Below are 19,398 nucleotides of genomic sequence, written 5' to 3' on the forward strand. Positions count from 1 at the left end.
GATATTTGAGCACAGAGTTTGTAATAAAGTCCTTTGAAATCAAAAGCAAAAAAAAAAAAAATCTAAGAGCTGTTCTGATTGCACCTGAATTTTATAAAATATTTTTCATTTCAATCCAAATAATTAACCTTGTATCCATAATATATACAGAAAAGAATCTACAAACCAAGTAAAACAGTAGAACATTTAAAAGCAAGAGACCTCAGCCAATTTCTATCTAGGTAAAATTATGATCAATACAAAATAAAAAGTTTTGCTATTCCAGCATGATACTAAGTAAAGAAAAGAGATGCCACCAAACTAGAGAAATATCCATTTCCTGCAGCTAGAAAACAAAAAAAATCTATGTTCTGATTTTATATATATTCTCTGCCAAATCTTCCCTGAACTGCATTTGACCTCAGTTTAGATTCTTCTGCTAGATGAATCTTCAAATAGTGTTTTTTGGATATCTAGCAGAAGCTGTTTTTGCTAAAGGTCTAAAAAACGTGGCATTCCCATAGAAAAATACAGTATTTTGAGAACTACAGTAATCCAATTTAGTAATTTCAATTAACATGAAATGGCTTATTAACAACAGACTCTAAAAAAACCCTAATAAAACACAAGAAGTTTTTACTTTCCCTGAAAAGACAGCTTAGAAATTGATTGCCAAAAATTAATAGAAATCTGAAGACAAATTCAGAAATATAATGCTTTTTATAACATTGAAGACAATTCAGCATCATACCCTTTTTCCCAGATATGTGGAAATGGAACTGTTCAGAAAAAGCAATACTGATGTTTTCTGTCTGGACCTCAGACATTTTTAAGCAACAAGTCTGTTTGCAGACATTTATGGCACCACAATAAATCAATATCAAAACATAACAGGTGTTACAAAACATGCAGAGATACATGGTATGAACAAAAGAAAACATTTTATGAATTTACATTATAACTCTAAATTTGGTTTATATTATTTAATTAGTCTGATCAGGGTTGTTATCAGAACATTCACTGCATCAGGATGCTACATACACGCTTACCAGACATGACAAATAAAAGAAGCTAATAATAGAAACTAAATTTAATACATTAGCAAGATGTTTTTAGCAGTGAACACAGTATTCCTACTAAAGAGGGGGAAAATGGAGGGAAAGAGATCCTCAGATCCTGGCCTGAAGCATAAAGAAAGTAGCAGCATGTTTTCAGAATGTGCATGCAGTGCCCAATTTAGTATCTAATAAAGGAGTAGGTTGTATGCATATGAATTTTTACTGGTGATTATGTACCTGCTGCAGCTATTTCACCTGCTCCATTTTCCAGATTCCAAATTTACCCAGAAGACTGAAGTAACCCATCTGAGTAATACTATTTGTTTCTCCAATGGTTATATATTCTTGTTAACATTTTTGGCAGGTAATTGCAGACACTGGTTTAACCAGTCAGACCAGTAAATACAACACACCAGTAACACCTTCAAGTAAAACTGACTGTTATTGACTGCATTATTTCTTGGCAACATTCTTCATAGCAAAATGCTCATGGTGATCTAATTATTTCATTATCTCTTCTTTTTTTTTAATTCTTGTTCTATAAAAACAGGATCAATTCTCACTTGATAACATAATCAAATCGTTGGACAAAAATAAGGATGGATCTGTGAGCTTTGATGAGTTTATGATGATTGTGAAAAAGATAACCAGTACAGGACAGTGAGGCATCTGCAAGAACGAGTATTGCTGCTTTGAAGAGCCTGGCATTTGTTTACATTACGTGTGCATCTAAACCCACAGATTTGTTATTATTTGAAAGCATATGGAATAAAGATTTAACATAAAATATGTTTGTACTGTGTTTTATCCACAGTCACCAACCACACATTCCTGCTAAAATGCCTTCCAACTAGCTCAGAACTACTGTTTCTATTTCATGCTACATTTGAGGTGTTACTTAACAAATCTTGCTTTACCTGGGCTATTATTTGGACCTGTAGAGAAATTCAAATCGCACAGTTTCTAAACACAAAAAAGAAAGGTGTAGCATTCCATTTGAGGAGTTTTTCTTTCCTAGAATATACTATCAAATACTACTCACAGCTCAGTTTCATCATTCACAAAAGATGACACTTCATAAAACAAGCAGTTCAAATTTTTAGAAAATTAAGTACTTATTTTCAATAGCAATGTAACAATGCCAAGTATGATAACTGAAATATTAGATGCTCAAATTATATTTACATAAGTATGTACTTTTCTTTTTATGACTCTGTGAATGGGAACATGCAGATATATATATAAACTGAGTGACTGCTGTTGCAGTTAAGGTTCATTAGCCTTATTTGGTGCAGTCTTAACCTTTTCATTGCATGATTCCTGTAGCAAACATGTTTTCATGGCCATTATTATTTACTTAAAGAAAAAATTAGTGGAAGAGAAATATGAAGAAAAGACATTTAGAAGACAACTAATCAGTGGATTAGGCACTAATCCTACAAGGGAACTTGGAATTTTGGACTGAATTTTAACACCATCATCCATTATCTTGATAAATCACTTAGATCTCAGAGCTACTTAAGGACTTAAAGATTTGGCTTAATTGCAAAGCCTGTGAAGCCCATTTAAGATCCCATACTACTATGGTTCCTATCCCTGAATTTCCCCTCAGTGAAATGAGGAATAAAGTACTCCACACCAGTGATGCATGAATAGAAACCTTAAAAAATATGATGTTTAAACATTATATGATTGTCCCAACATGCTCCCAAGCCATTCTTTCAGAAAATCCCTTTAGTTGTTGAAATGTGTTATTTCTTGGAAGAAAGAAAATCATATGTATTACTTTTTTCCTGGTTTACAAAAATAATCTAAATTAACAATATGCTTTGATTTCAAAAGTAAATACATTACATGCATATTATGCTAACTAAGTTCCACTAGTAACTTTACACACCCCTAAGTACAACCACAGAATTTTAAGACATGCTTTTGCATGTATGAGACATAGATTCCTTTTCATCTCTTAGACACCCTTAGAAATTTTGGAATTCAGTTTACTGACATCCTGAATAGGAAACAAGGGTACAAGGAAACTAATATGTTTTAAGAGCGTCACCTACTGGCAAAATACTTCTGCACAATTTCTTGATTATATAGAAAAGGCAGTTATTTTACCCAGAGCATTAAGTTCAGGTTCATGATCCAATACAAGGTGTAATTGTTCATGAAGAACAATGATCACAACTAAAATTAGCTTTTTTAAATCAAAGAGAAGAAGAAAAAAAAAAAAGAAAAATTATTTCCAGTCTTTCTTTTCTTCCAGAACAGCATTAGATGCAGCTGCAATAAAACTGATAAAGAACATAATTAAAAGGATCATAAAGAAAAAAATAATCTAGGTTTAATAGTAGAGGAAGATGAGGGAAATGGAACAAAACAAATAACTCTTCATCCATCCAGTGAGTCCAGTTCACTAGCAGTTCAGACCACACAGTTTCCATTTACAGGAGTTATTTTTGAAATTACCATTAGCATGAGAAAGTTCATACCAAGATCTACACTCAAGAAAATGCATTACCTTTCTGAATAACCATCCTCCTGTAAAGAATACTAAAAATTTACCTATCATTATTTTTCAAAAAGGCTAGGAAGTAAAGCAGAAAGCTTAAAAATATATAATGGGAACATCACCTGTAAATAACCAACCGAGACCAAGAACTTGGGCTCAGAGCTCATGTACTTCCCTCATCATACTGAACAAGGGCAATGCTCCAGGCTTGGGAAAGAGTGGCTGCAAAGCTGCCCTGGGGAAAAGGGCATTGAAGTGCTGGATTATGTCCAGAAAACAGCAAGAGACCTGATGAAGGGTCTGGAGCACAAGCCTGACATGGAGCTGCAGAGGAAGCTGGGGTTTAGCCAGGAGAAAAGGAGGCTCAAGGGTGACCCAATCAATCTCTACAACTGCCCAACAGGAGGTTGTAGCCAGATGGGGTCAAGCTATTCTCCCAGGCAGCCAGTGACAGGATGAGAGGAAATGGCCTCAAGGTGTACCATGGGAGGTTCAGGTTGGAAATCAGGACTAATTTCTTCTCTGGAAGGGTTGATAAGCACTGGAATGTGCTGCCCAGGGATGTGATGAAGTTATCATCTCTGGAGATATTCAAGACACAAATGTATGCAGTATGTAGGGCCACGGGCCAGTTGACAAGGTGACATTTAGTTTAAGATCACACTTCATGATTTTTTGAAGGTCTTTTCCAACTTAAATTGTTCTGTGAAATAATGAATTGAGTACTTGATAATTGCAATTTTTATTTGCAGCAAAAAGGTTTAATTTTCATAGATGCAGACAACAAAGAGAAACAAGACACCAAAAATATTTTCAAAGTACTTTAGATGAAACTATCAACTTCAGCAGCACAGTTCTGAGTACCTGAACACTTACCAAATTAAGAACCGACGTAAGTAACTGCATATTTTATTATGCTCCTCAGTTCCCCTGCCAAACTATGTGTCAAGTTATGTCTCTTTTCTTAAAAAAGAAAAGGAAATGTAACTACTGCCTCACCAGTACCTTTCTTCTCCCTCTCCAGTTTACAAAGGAGGAGAAACCAAAAGAAAATTACACTGCTTCAGTCCTAAGTTAGCACACAGTGGCATCACAAGATACTATCAGTGCTGATATACCCCAATTAACTTTCTTGGATAATGAAACAATTACATCAATTCGACAGTTCAAAAGCTTCAGTAATCTGCTTCTCTTCCAATTGTTTTTATTGATTATATAGAATATTTAAACAGCTTTCAGCACAAGCTGGACTCTGCTAAGGCAGATTATTTAGCAGCTGTCATTACTGGTTGTACAAATTTTCCAATTGGAATGATTTACATCTGTTTCTTATCCAGAACTGAGGTGTCAAAGATCATATTAAGATGCTGAAATATGGCTGTCAATAACCATTTTCAGAACATTAATGCAGCCCAGAAGAACAGAATATCCATTATACATATGGCAATGATAGCACTTCCATTGTAAACAATGTATTAATCTTCTATGACACATACATTCACTCCATTATTTTCTTTATGTCCACATAATTTTCTCTTTAACATATCTACCTTACTTGCCCTTGAATGTAAACTGCAAACCACCTAGTAAAATACCATTAAATAAAACTGACACTCAAAAAGCTCTAGAAATAAGGATGCCCCAGAATCAGTCTTCTGTGCTCTACATTCTTACAAACTAAAATTTTCAAATAAGCTTTCGCCATCTTCCATATTTTACAACATATTTCTATTATGAAATTGACCCATGCAGTGAAAGAGTACATCTTTGCACATAGTCAAGGAGAAAGGAAGAGACCTCTAACTATGGCAAGGCCACAGATTTGATGCCAAAAGCAAAGTTTACCTTCACACTACAGAATTCCCCAAACACCATTAACTTCTAGCAGCAAGTCTCACCCTGAAACTCTGAAAGTCTTTAACTTACCTTTAAAAGTTCAGACTAGATTATCTTTCTTATGCAAACAAGCAACTTTGACAAACTAAGCAAATGTTCTAAAAACCCTTTTATTTGCACATTTCAGACAAAGCAGACATGAGAAAAGTACGCTTTACTTGCAAATCCCAACAGAATTCTTTTGAAGGAAATTCATACAAAATTAGTAGGTCACTGTGACAAGCCCACCTAATTTGTCACTAGAGAAAAGGTTGCATCTCACACCAAGATACTGCCTTATTTTTCGTATTTATTTCTGTTCTTTTTAATTTTCTTAAAAACCCTCTTTCCCTGATCACTTTTAAGTTTTACTACATTAATAATGTGATGAAATCCACTCTAAAATCCTATAATCAGGATATGGTGCAGAGAACCCTGCCATATCTGGGGCATGGACATTTTTGTCAAAAGGAACACTGCCGGATGCATGGGGAGGATGGGCATAGTGCTTATTTCTAATATATATATGTGTGTGTATATATATATATATATATATATATATATATATATATATATATATATATGTATGTATATGTATATATAAAGGAAATATAAGAATTTTTCAACCCATTTCCATTTAATCCTTATTTTGTCATACAAATTTTTATTTTTGGTATTTTTATATAGATAGATTTTAACTAACACAGAGGTAACTCCCTTTTTAACAAAGACATATGTTCACAAAACACATGCAGGGGAAAAAAAAAAGTACTTACAACTGGGTTTTTAGTGTCTGGGTCAAATTCTGTAGAATTTGCATCTGGAACAGAAGTTCAAAGTAAACACAGTACATTTGCTCTACATACACTACAAAATCCTAGCAGCTCTGGGGCATTTCAGGGCTTACTACATTTATGTTACAATCTCACATGTTGAAACACATCCTGCACCACTTTTGAAGCAATCACAGGAGGCATATGACCTCAGGCACGTAAGTTCCCTTTCCTGTTTTCCAAAACACTTTCCTCTCAGCTCTTAGCATTACAAATTAATTGATAAGTTAAATCTCTTCATACTACTGCTGCAATGGCTCTTGTTTGGCCACTCCACTAATGAAGGCAAATGAGAAAAACACTTCTCAGTTTTCATTTCTCACCACCTGCACACTTCAGAAAGAGACTACATAGCTGAACTCTAAGTCCACTTTCTTCCATGCTATTTAGATCAAAGAGCAGGTTTCAAACAATCTGCATAACAGAGTTCTTACTCCCTTCACAGAGAGGTAGCAAAGGGTACTCAGCTGACAATTATCTTGCTGTGAGAACTAAGTATCTAATAATCCCACAATCTGTAAACAGTTCTAATAACAGACATACATTTCACATAGAGAATAAAAATTGCTCTAAACGAATCATATTCACTCCAGAATACTTTGCTCACCTTCCCAATTCAAACAGTTTCTTGCAAATTCCACAACTGCTAACTGCATTCCCAGGCAAACTCCTAGAAGAGAAAACAAAACCTCTAGAATTTCCAGGACAAAGAGTAGGACTGAATAAGTACTTGCTGTTCTGTCTTAAACTTGATTGCTTTGAAATCTTGCTATTCATTGCATATACACAGACTTAGAAAAAGCTAAACCAAAAGTGGCTGCTCAATGTAAAGCTCACACTTCACACTTGGCACACTATAAATACATGTGACACAATTATGTGCTTTAAGCCCTTTCAAAGATATTTTATTCCTCTCATCTATTTTATCAATAGTTACTGCAAAGACAAACAGAAGCTGAAAGCCTGGGTATATCCAGATTCAAACTTCGCTTTGGAAACTACTCAGACACTTTAAAAAAAGTAAGAAATGTGGAGTAGGAAGCAAAGCCTCAGAGGCATTTACACAAACAACACTTATAGGCCAGATGATGTCTTTGAACTTTACTGTAATAACATATACCAGTAAATCCAAAAAAGCACTTAATATAGCAAAAGTGGTCCAAAGACACTTATGTTTTCTGCACACTGTTTAATAAAGAGAGTTATACTGATACAATTACAATGAGAAGCAGACTCTCCATTTTTGGTAAATGCAAATTAAACCTTTGCAGAAGGGATTGTCTTTTTTTCCTTCCTCATACAGCAGATGTGGTACAAGACTATGCTCCTGGAGATACTTTACATGGCATATAGTCACAACATCACACATACTTCCCTAAGACAGGATCCTTCCCTAATGTGGGGGTTTGGGTTGTTTTATTTTATTAATCAAATCAATTAGCTTGCTGTACATCCCCTGAACACAGTAATTTCTCACTCTAATGATCTTACCAAGAAAGGGTTTTTTCTTTGTTCTTGCCCAGGAGATCGCTTGGAGTTTGCCTTCTGTTCCCCTAATTCCAAAACCTCCTGGAACCAGAATGCCACTGTAATGACAGCCATGTAAAAAAGAATTAACATGTAGAATCAAGCCAGCAGAGGAATCCACACAACTTGAAGATTCTTGATGTTATGACTAACAAGCACAATTCATGAAAGGCATGTTTTATATTACCATCCAGAATACCAAGAAATTAATTCTAGATTTGGAGATTTGTTTCATCTACCCACCCCAATTCTCATCTGACCACTATCACACTTCACAGTAAAATTCCCATTGCTTAAATAAATATTGCTCAAATAAATTAGCTAAATATTCACTGCTTAAAATCTTAACACCCAAAGTTTAGCTCATCTAATACCAAAGAAACTAAATGCATCTAGACAAGAAACAACATCCCTTTAAAGAAACAAATTGAAATCCTAGCAATGATTCTTAGCAGAGACATTTGCAGTATGCATTTATGAGCACCTTTGACTGTGCTGCATGTTGACAACAAAAAACCTCTGACAACTGATCTACACTGTAAAGAAAGTCCAGATATCCAAAAAAGCAAAACAATGACAAAAAAAATCAAAACCCTAAACAAACAACCAAAAAACTGCAATTTGTCTAAAGAGATTTAGCAGATTTTGAGGACACATATTGATCCTTCAATTTGCTGAAGCTTTTCACCAGCCATGCAATTTATCCTTTCACATAAGCAACAGAAGTCTGGATGCACTGAGAAATTATTTGATTTATTGAAGTAGTTTTCATCACATGAAATAGATATCATGGTCTGCATTTGGGATACAGAATGCCCAATGTCACTTACTCTGCTTTGCATAGTTTATGCCATGCCTGGTGATATTTCACCGAGTTCTCTGCTTCTGTAGAATGTTCAAGTTCTGTTGAATCTATATACTAATAAAGAAAAATATGCAATGAAACTGTCTCTTCTTCCACAGAAAAAGCAGTAGACAGTATATAATCAAGCATTAAGATAAGAGTTTCAAGTGAATTTGCCAATATACCTGTAACAACTTCACTGAAGACCCAGTATTTGCTTTCAGGACTGAGTGTTTGTCTAATTGCAGCAATCTGTGCCCTTTTCTTTGCACAGAGCTCAGGAGCTGGGTCTGCCTACAGCCCTGTTTGGCACCCTCCAGGTAAGGAGACTAACTAGAATGCTTTGTAACTCTGAACCCAGGTTACCTTCCTATGGCAACCAAGGAGTGGTGCTGACCTTATCCTACCATCCCAATGGGATGTGGCCATATCTATGCCCTACTAGAAATACTGCATAAGAATCTCTAGTGTCATTAAAAAGCACAGCTCCTGATGTACTGCTAGAGTGAAATGAGAGGACAATGTACTGCACTGAGGGCACAAAAGATCAGAGTTTGATTCTGGGTTTTGTCAGCCTTTGCCTCAGATTAACATAATCAACCACATTCTGATGTAGAGTCCATCCTCCATAAAAATGACATCATCTGAAATGGCAGAACTCACCTGTGTGCGGAGAATGGCAACTGACAAGGACATTGCTGCAAGTTTCCCAGACAAGACTGCTTTCTAGCAAGTATTTTCTACTTTTTCCACATTCCAGAAGGCATCAAAAATACAACAGAGAAATAACTACTTTTGAATGTTGCTATTCTATGCTAGAACATTACATGACCAACTAGAAAGACACTATGATACTGCAAGGTTGGAAAAAGAACCTAATGACAGTTGGAGTTAAGTGTGTTTTCCTTGCCAAACATATTGAGAAGGAACATTTATCACTTAAAAAGCATCAACATTTCATCACTCAGATTATGAAGTTCCTTCAGAGTATGGGATTATACTAAGAGATTTTGGGCATAAACACTGAAAGGAGGTTTGGACATGCAGTTAAGTACAGTGAGAGCTGTGTCTGTTAACATTTCAACACTGCACTGGAGCTCAGCAACCATCAGTTTTCATGCCTGTTAATGCAGAAGCCCCACCAAAATTAAGACCAGCTGCACATGATGTTTGCTGTGCATTTGCAGACAGGGCACCTTTCACCTTTTTTGCTAAAAGTAAAGCTAGTTTTCATACATAAAAATTTCCCACTTTCAGCTGTCAGTACAAAACACTACAGTGACACAATCACATAAGTCAGAAAGAACATTGGGAAACCTTGGACCTCACTCCCTGCTAAAAACAAATCAAATTAGAACAGACTACTTGGGATCATTTCCAGTAAGATCTAAAAACCTACAGGGATCAATTTTGGCTGTTTCCACTTCTTTGTTTCTTCATGTACACAGCAACAACTTTTTAGAGTATTAGCTAATAATCTTCCCAGGGAACAAGAAAAGGTTGACCACCTGCCATTTCCACAAATCCTAATTTTTACCTTTTTTTTTTTTTTCAGGACTGGTACATTTGCCCCTTTCTAGTCACTGACTAATTAGGTTGGAAAGGATCTCTAAGATCACTGAATCCAACTGTTAACTCAGGACTGCCAAGTTCACCATAATACTATGTGTCATGAAAACAAGTGAAATCTAACTATGATAGTAAATATAAATTTGCAGATAAAGTCTGCTTTTACATCATATCCAGTTTTGGGTAACTTCAGTGTTCCTTTCCTTCCAAGTTCAGTTGCAAATAAAATAATTAAATCTTTAAACATTTATTTTTAAAAATGGCATGCTTGACCACTCTGTATTTATCTTCATGATTCATTTTCTAATTTTCACATGAATTAAAACTGCCTCACATAATGGGAACTAGTAGGTTACCACAGAATGATACTATAGTGGAATCAAAGTATTCCTGAAAGCAAAAGCCCAAAATATCCTCACCATTAAATCCAGTTTGTAATTAATTGCCAGCGCAGAGTGTTCCAGAGCTTTGAAAACAGATGCATAGCAGTCACTCAGTTTTGTGTACTTGCCAACGAGAGCTATGGAACACACCTTCAGCAACCTTTCATATCTGACAAAAACAAGTTCTTCAGTTACTACACCACATTTCACAGAAAAAAAAAAATAAAAAAAAATTAACAGTGCCTTTTTTTTTAACTCCACAAAATATCTACTAAAATTTCCAAACTGCCAATGGTTTTAAACCCAGACCATTCACAGGTGTCAATCAGCACTACACTCAGTCAGTCCAGTTTGGTGACTTCATAGCAGCTAAAACCTAACTTGAATTACAGCATTTCTAGAAAAAGAAACAGGATGTAGAATACCTGCAAGCCATTTTCTTCCACTTCATTAGAAGATCACTTGGCTGGTCATCAATAGGTAAATTTAGCCTCTGTTTAAAATACTTAATGATGCCTTGCTCCTCCAACAGGATTGGTACTCGATAAGTAGAAGAAACATCATGAATAAATATCACCTAACAAAAAAAAAAACAAAAAAAAAACCGGCAAAACAAAAAACTTACATCAATTTTTCATAGGAAACATACATTCTGCTTTTGGATACTACATGCATTTTTTTATTCTACACACATTTTGGTTTTTAAGTACAATCCTTTTGAATGAGCAGGACAACACAGCTAATATTTAGGGTTTCATTAAATCCACAAGAAAAAAAGTCACTCAAAAAGTAAAAATGTGCTTTACTTCTCCTTCACACCATGATACAGGCTTATCAAGCCTATCAATACATCAGTTTTAATGCAAACATCTGGCTCCACAAGCACCCATACTTGCTAGTACTTCCTTCCTCCCCTCTCACAAACTTGAAGAGTATTAACCATGAAAGCAAGAAAACAAATTAAACCTAACAAAACAGACCAAATTCGTTTGTGACAGAGTCTCCTAAAAGTATTTTGTTAGTGAACTAGGCTATGTAAATGGACTGTACTGAGTACAGTCCATGTAAGGACCTCTGTGTTAAGAACACATTTATAAAATGCATCCAAGCTGCCAGCAATTAAGCTGATAGTGCTTGGTTTACCTGAGACCACAGAGCTCAGAATCCTGAGCACAAGTGTTCTCTTCCCTGAACACATGAACAGTAAAGGATAGTCTCTTTGTTACCCTTGAGCTGCTTCTGCTCATCACAAACTTTGTACATGTGCATGCTGCTCCATGCCTCTCCCTGTGCCCATGCAATCTGAAATGCCACATAACCACTTGCTGTTATGATTATTACACAATCTGTTGTACCTTCAGCTTTATCCATTACTTTGAAGAGTAAAATGTTCTCACTTGCAAAAAATATTAAAGAGCAGTCGATTAATCAAAATTAATATTTGAATAGCAATTAATTGCAAACTATTAAGAGCAAAACCACATATGAATTACAGAAGAATATATAACTACACAGTGGATGCATGTTTAAGGGCATAAATAGCCTATTACATATTATCACAGTAAGAGTGTTCATGTGGCTGTGACCATAAGAAAATCGCCTAGCTTTAACCACACTTTGTTCATCCATTATTATAATCACCTGAGATGATTGATGGGTAATAAATACATAATAATAAATAATAAATAAAACCAGACATAGTTGTGAAAACTGTACTTTTTCATGCTATGTATAACAACTAACCACGCGCTGAAAAATCTATTTTTTTATTCGCTTTTACTCAACATGCATTTAAATTATTAATAAGTGTTTGACATAAAACTTAACATAAATTCTCGTGATACTTTGAAAATGCTATGGCATCCATAACAGCAGGATAAAAATTATAAAAGCAAGTACATATGACTTAAGCAGTCAGAAGCTGAAAACAGAAATGCACAGAAACATTTGTGTACTTTCCCACACGTAATATTGAAGTACAGACCTGCTCAGGCTCCACATGACAAAACATGGAAATCTTCTCCTTCACAGCCATTTCTATAGGTTTTGCACTTCTGCAGACTATCTATCATAACAAAAGGAAAAATTTCAAATATTTACTAGGCAAACCAATAGAAGATCCTCAATATTTCATAGAGAAATGAATCTCCTTTGGAAGCAGAGCACAAACAAATGTGCCTTTTTTCCCCTCTTTCTCATCTTTTGGAGTTCTGTGATATATCATAGCTCGCAAATATCTACTAGCAAGACAGAAGTAAATCAGTCACCATACTGACCAATTTTCATTCATGTTTCATTGGCATTCTCCAATGCCAATGTAATATTGCTTCCTGATATTCTTCTTTCTTGCAGCTACTACTCTAATACTCTTTGCCTCAAGTCTAGCAGTTCTGGAAGTATGAATATGATGAAGCAAAAGGAATATTGTAATCTTATCAGTAAGATCAGATTTAAATTGAGAGCAATAATACTTAGCTTACATGCATGAGTATTTCAGTTTTTCAGCACCTTTTTAATTTACATATCATGACAAAAAGGAGGCCAAAGAAGATAATTGTAATGGAGTTTTTACTGGTGCTAATATTTTGCTGACATGTTTAAACCCCAGGAAATATAGAAAATATTGATTATTTTTAACCAATGAAGAAGACAATTATATGCTTTGGTGTTTGTTTGAAGGTGTCTTTTTTTTGCATTATGTAACTCCAGGCAACTAAATGCATCAAAATGCAGAACTGCTCTAGTAAAGTGCCTACTGATTACTCAGTCTACCCCCTTAAGTTATTTTGAAACCTGAAAGTGTAACAAAACATAGCATGATCCTTTTATGAGATTTGTTCATTACTTTCCCCATCTTTTTACCAAATGCAACTACTTAATTTATCAAGCCCTTTTGCTCAGAAACTTGTAGATGCTCTTTGATCACCTTGCTAATGCAGCTTAGCTACACTGATACTGATGGAATCTAATGAACTTACCCTACCCTTAGAAGTAATTCTAGAAACTGAAAAAAAAGGCCAAGTATAAGGGAAAATTAGTGTGCTTTTAAATCAAAATGTAATTAGCAAAAAAAAATGTACATTCTATTCACTTAAGCACAATTCATATGTAAAATTTGGTACAGTTTGAAGCTGAAGGTATAACTCATCAACCTCGATAGTATGAGCACATGAGTAAACCCACTTTGAAATCTATCATCTGTCTTGCACAGATAGATTTTTCAAAGCTAATGCAGGCACAGAAATCAAAAACATCAGAATCAACACGAAAATAACAAAACTACAATAAAAATGGCAGAGATGCACCACAAAGAAACCTAAGACACAGAAGATGAGGAACTACTGAATCCAACAGGGCAGCTCTGACAAGCACATACTCCAAGTGCTGCATCAGAGTTCAGATCTCTGCAGCCACAGCATGTTCATTTGTCACTCAGAACTTCTCCCTGGGGAGAACAGAGAGGCTCAGGCACACAGAGCTGAGCAGCCACCCCAGGGATTCCCGGGAGCAGGCAGGGAGGCAGCAGGGATTCAGAACAGGATGAGCCAGGCTCAGCTCAGGCAGTCTGGCAACACAGCTCATGGAGGAAGCTTTCCTGGCTGCTGCTGTAGGACCTGTCCCGTGTACTGCCCTGGCCACTATTGCCCTGAAGCAGCACTTAAGGAGCTTTATAAGGGTGCCAAGAGGCTGCACCTTGAGTGAGATCTGTCCGTGCCTCATGTGACAACAGCAGCAGTCAAAAAACAAAAACAATATTGTGCTCCTGGCAGCCCCAGAGGCAAGAACACAAGATGCAAGACAGTGACTATGTAATTTTGTTCTCCTTTTGTTACACATATCCACTTAGCAGGCCTTTTAAACAAAATTATTTTTTTGGAGGGGAGAGAGAAATCAAGCCTTGGCAATTGCCTTAAATGCCTTCAAAAAGCAAAGGTACCTTTCCCTATGCAATTAGCACCTCAGAAGGGATTTTGGAGATTAGGCCCTGAAACTCGGAACACAGTACAGTATGACATTAATAAAAGCCTTTCCTTCCACAAGCTGGTTACCATGTCATACCCATTTCACATCAAACATATCTTTCACATACCCTATTTCCAAATCCATTGGTATTGTAGTTAAAAGCACTCATTCATAAATGTAAAATGAAAGCACTCAAAAAAAAAAAACAAAAAGAAGCACAACACAAAATTTAGTTGTGTGACCATTTTTTTAATAATAATTTTTCTTTTTTGAGGATATAGACATTGCTTCTTCTTAATAATACAAAAAAAAATTCTGAATGCTACAAGACAGAAACATTTTATGTCTGCCTACAAAGTGAATTTAAATTTCAATTATTTTTAGAGTGAATAATTATTTCTGTAATAAGATGCCTTTAGAAGAACATAGCTACAGTCCCAAAATATTTCAAGAAGCTTGTTGAATTAAGTTAGCTTAGAGTGATTGTGAGTAATTTGATTTCCTGGGGCTTTAATGGAGCTATGCAGCACATATTTTGCACTTCTAAAATTCTGGTCTCTCCTGAGGGACTATGGCTTATTCTTTGAACACAGGTTATGTAAAGACATTTCTAGATGACCTATAAGTAAAAATCTGTATTTATTGACTCACCAAATCTGGAGACAAGCCCAGACCCCTCAGTGCTCGAACACTGTTCTGTGTTGGTTTCGTCTTCTGTTCACCAGTAGCATTAGGCTGGAAAGGCACATTTTGAAAGCTCAAAAGGCAACTAACATCTACTAACAAAGCAGTTACAGATTGAAAGAGAAAATTCATCGCCAGTAATAATATTTGAAGGAAATAAACATATCCACAGAGAGCCATAATATGCTAGAACCAGAAATGGCACTACTGTCATTACTTGCATATGAAATACTGTGAGGAAACCACAGGGTCCCACTTCAGGTCAAGTTTATTTTGTTGTTTTTGTTTTCAGAGAAAAATTTCCATATAATTGGCTCAGGCAGAAGAAGAAGAAGAAGAATATCCCAAAAGTTGGATTTGGCTAAAAAATGGAAAATTTCTAACATAGCACAAAGCCCTCAGTGGCTGTTCTTGGAATATTCAGATGTAGTGTATAATTCTGTTCTCAAATACACAGAATTAATCCTACCAATTGCTGTTCGATCCTTTAATCCACAGCTATAGCTGGTAATTATCTTTTTATCTGTAGAAGGTGAAATCTATCATCATTACAAACCTTTGCTTAACAAAATATCCCCACTGAGTAGTGAAGCAAAATTTAGAATTCTAATGAAAAAATAATTCTACTCATGTACAAGGAGTTATAGTGGTCTTGGCTTGACTCCAGTATGAAGGGTTAATGAGACAAGTAAACAAATATAAAGCCAACACAGAGTAAAATTTATTTTATTAATTCTAATAACTTACCTGTGGTACTAGGCTAACATGGATATTACAGAAGTTCTCTCTTTTTGCTTTGAACTGAAACTGTCTAAATGCTTCAACAAATGGCATTCCTTCAATATCTCCAATGGTTCCACCCAGCTGAAAAGGAAATGGATATGTCAGAGTGGCAGAAAGCAAAAACAAAAGAAAAAAATCTCTTCTATATTTCAAGACGTTTTCTGAAACTTTTATCTAAAAAAAACCCTGACAATTGAAATTTGTTAAGATACTCTACAAAGTGCTTTCACCTACTCTGCAGTTTGTTTCTTGCAGAAAACATTAAACAATTTTCCAGTTTTGTTATGTTCACTTTCCACCAAATACATAAGCTTTCCATGGGAAGATGTGTGGAGCTGCTGAATGATTCATGCTTCACTCTGCCTTCAAAGTGGTGAATCAATGGTTAAGATGATGTGAAGATTTTCATATAGAAAAACTTTATTCCCTGTCAGATTAACAAATATTTGTGATTAACTAGAGACAGTCATTTCTCAGTATTATCACAGCTTTCCAACATCAATAATTATTTATTACCAAACTAAAATGCAAGAGTAAGTCCATGCTGAAATTTATTTATTAAGACACAAATAAGATGCCTTTCAAAGACACAGAGAGCTACAGCAGACTAAGCACTGAATAAAGCAGCTTTGCACACAAGTCTGATGAAATAGTTGTATTTCAGAATGATCTTTTTGTGCCACCATGTGGTTTTCAACAGATTTACATATTTCTGTTCATCCAGTACCAGAAAAACTGACAACTACATTTGTATACCACACATATTTAGTCTAACTCCTTCAGGATTTCACAACAGAAAAATGTCACAATTATTTTTAGAGTACTGAAGAAAAATAATTTTATCAGGCTGGAGGCATAAGTGTGTAACAAAGAAAACCAAACAAATAAAAATACCCCTGTAGTTAAAGGACTACATATAGTCTTTTATGGACTATGACCATCACTTACTAATGTTTTTATACAACTTTTGTATTTACTTTTTCATGTTTGTTTTAAATTAAATATTTGACTCCAACTGTGAACATCACAAAAAGATCCATAGATATACTGGTAAGTGTACTTCAATCAAGGCAGATTCTTCTGCATAAGAAACACTGAGTAAATCTGCTGCTGGGTCACAAAGCTTAAGGCAATATTGATTACAGTGGTAACTTCTGGCACTAAATCTATGACATCTTCTGTCAAATTCTCCAATACAATATTTTTTTTCATTATCTTCTGCTGTAATAATACTACTAGCAATTATTGGCGTTCATCCAATTGTCTCAATGCCCTACTGAGGGTGGGTAAAAATCACTGTTTCCATTGTGCAGAACATCAGCAGGTTAAATAATTAACAAAGTTGCCCCCAGAGATCTTAAAGATAACAACAGAAAGTGGGAAACAAACTTATACATTGTTTAAATGTATCCCTCTGAGCCTGACCACAAGCAACAAGATGAACGCTTGAAGTTCTATGGAAAGCTAGAATGTTAAAGGCTCTCCTAACTGACCATAGGAGATCTCAGGTATTGCACAAGTTTTCTCAATACTATTAACAGTATAAAGCTCCAGTCAAACATCTGGATCTTGGAACAGACAGTTCACATCACAGTAACTGCTTTAATTATCTAAGTTAATAAACTCTTAAGAAGACTCAATTTCAGCCGTATTCTAGAGTGGATTTAGTGAAGTAAATGGAAGCTGAAGGGGTAAGACCATGCCTATCCCTTTCAGAACAAACCAAAGAACATAGAATGTGTCTTTGAATTTCTGCTCTCCATAAACTTCAGTCTGACATTTTTTACAGTAAGGAGCAAAGAGAAAGCAAAAAAACTTACTGTATTCACTATAGATGTACAACCCAAAAGATTCCATACTTACCTCAATTACACAGATTTGTGGCTCTTTTTTGTCATCATCCACTGGAACTTTTGCCTGATTCATTACCCATTCCTGAACTGCATCAGTAATGTGTGGAACAACTACAAAACAATACCAAAGAAGGCAAGCACAGCTTACTTTAGGCTCATATATTGATTTTTTTGCTCGCAAAAGGGGTAAAGTGAGCAGAAAGCCAAGAAGAAACTACAAGGTCCTTTCTCTAGTTCTCCTCTCTTTGAGCCCAGAACCAAACATTACAGGAATATGCCCATATCTTTTGGAAGGGAGAAAGGAGTAAAGTGGCACAGCAAGAAGCAGCCTGTTCTAGCTGATCCCTTCTTTTGTGAAGAGTGAATGGACTATTATCCCACAAAATGAAAAAAAAGTTACCTTGAACGGTTTTTCCCAGATAATCACCATGTCTTTCTTTATTAATGACATGCTGATATATCTTTCCAGTGGTGATATTGTTATCTTTATAGAGATTGATGTCCAAAAATCTTTCATAATTTCCCAAATCTAAGTCAACTTCTCCACCATCATTCAATACAAAAACTTCACCTGAAAAAAGAAAGCGAAAACAGACAGAAAAACAATAAAATAATCAGAAATTATTAAACACGCAGCTGGAATACCACAGACATCTTAAAACAGAAGAAAAAAAATTTAATTATATATGACAACAATATATCAATAAAGCCCATACTGCAACTCAATCTACATTGTCATTCTGTACAACTTAATATCCAAGTCATTAGTTTTACATCTAATGTCCATCCCTCAGAAACATATAGTCCTGGAAATAAAATGGAAGTATATTGCCAAAATATTTAAAAAACATAAATATTTAACCAGCATTTCAACACCAGAATAATCCTTCAGTGGAAGAAAACAATCTCTAGGAATCATAAATCAGAAAGAAATAAAATATTCATTTACTTGCAGGAGAGAAGACTATGCTTTCATAAGCATGAATTAATATACATGTTCAGAGTGATTCACTATAAATTCTTGTTGTTTAGACCTATTTTAATAATTGATGCTTGGATCAGGAGTAACGTTATGATGAACAAAAATGCTGCTTCAAATGTGATCACTGTTTCTGAGTTGGTTGTTTCATCCAGTATATTTGGTTCACCATGTCCACACCAAGGGTTATTCCCGACCCTGAAAAATCTACTTAAAAATACCCTTCAGGTTCACATTTTCCTTAGCCCTCTAAAGAGTCTCTAAATACTAAATCTAGTCAACTTCTGAAAGAACTCAAGTTAGAACTTCAAGCTAGATCTTGAAGTAAGGCTGGAAAGCTCTTCAAAAAACCGAAATATTTTGCCATGACCCAATAATCAATGGCAAAACAAGTTACATGACTAATGCACCAAAAAAAAAAAAAAGTGGACTACAGAAATGTATACTCCACCAAAGTACAACACTCCACTTCAATAAACTGCCTAACAAATCACTCTAATATGTACAACAGAGTGGAAGAATTATGCCTGATTCTGGGAGGCACTTAATACATTCT

General features: G+C 35.3%; 1 protein-coding gene across 3 annotated transcripts in view; it reads right to left on the reverse strand.

The window, feature by feature from the left end:
• Positions 1 to 19,398, reverse strand: part of CTPS2 (CTP synthase 2) — a 59,392-nt gene that overhangs the window by 36,768 nt on the left and 3,226 nt on the right. For 2 of the 3 annotated variants that reach the window (XM_062488044.1, XM_062488043.1), the window contains exons 3-13: positions 18,264 to 18,434; positions 17,874 to 17,974; positions 15,975 to 16,091; positions 15,195 to 15,278; positions 12,565 to 12,645; positions 11,006 to 11,157; positions 10,617 to 10,749; positions 8,615 to 8,703; positions 7,749 to 7,843; positions 6,865 to 6,927; positions 6,201 to 6,244 (exon numbers count right to left, since the gene is read on the reverse strand). In XM_062488044.1, coding sequence (XP_062344028.1) covers positions 6,201 to 6,244; positions 6,865 to 6,927; positions 7,749 to 7,843; positions 8,615 to 8,703; positions 10,617 to 10,749; positions 11,006 to 11,157; positions 12,565 to 12,645; positions 15,195 to 15,278; positions 15,975 to 16,091; positions 17,874 to 17,974; positions 18,264 to 18,434 — 1,130 coding nt within the window. Of the gene's footprint in view, positions 1 to 6,200; positions 6,245 to 6,864; positions 6,928 to 7,748; positions 7,844 to 8,614; positions 8,704 to 10,616; positions 10,750 to 11,005; positions 11,158 to 12,564; positions 12,646 to 15,194; positions 15,279 to 15,974; positions 16,092 to 17,873; positions 17,975 to 18,263; positions 18,435 to 19,398 lie in introns of those variants that run through there. The other variant, XM_062488045.1, reaches the window with a different exon arrangement.

This window comes from Cinclus cinclus, chromosome 2 (genome assembly GCF_963662255.1).
Source record: "Cinclus cinclus chromosome 2, bCinCin1.1, whole genome shotgun sequence".
NCBI classification, from domain to species: domain Eukaryota; kingdom Metazoa; phylum Chordata; class Aves; order Passeriformes; family Cinclidae; genus Cinclus; species Cinclus cinclus.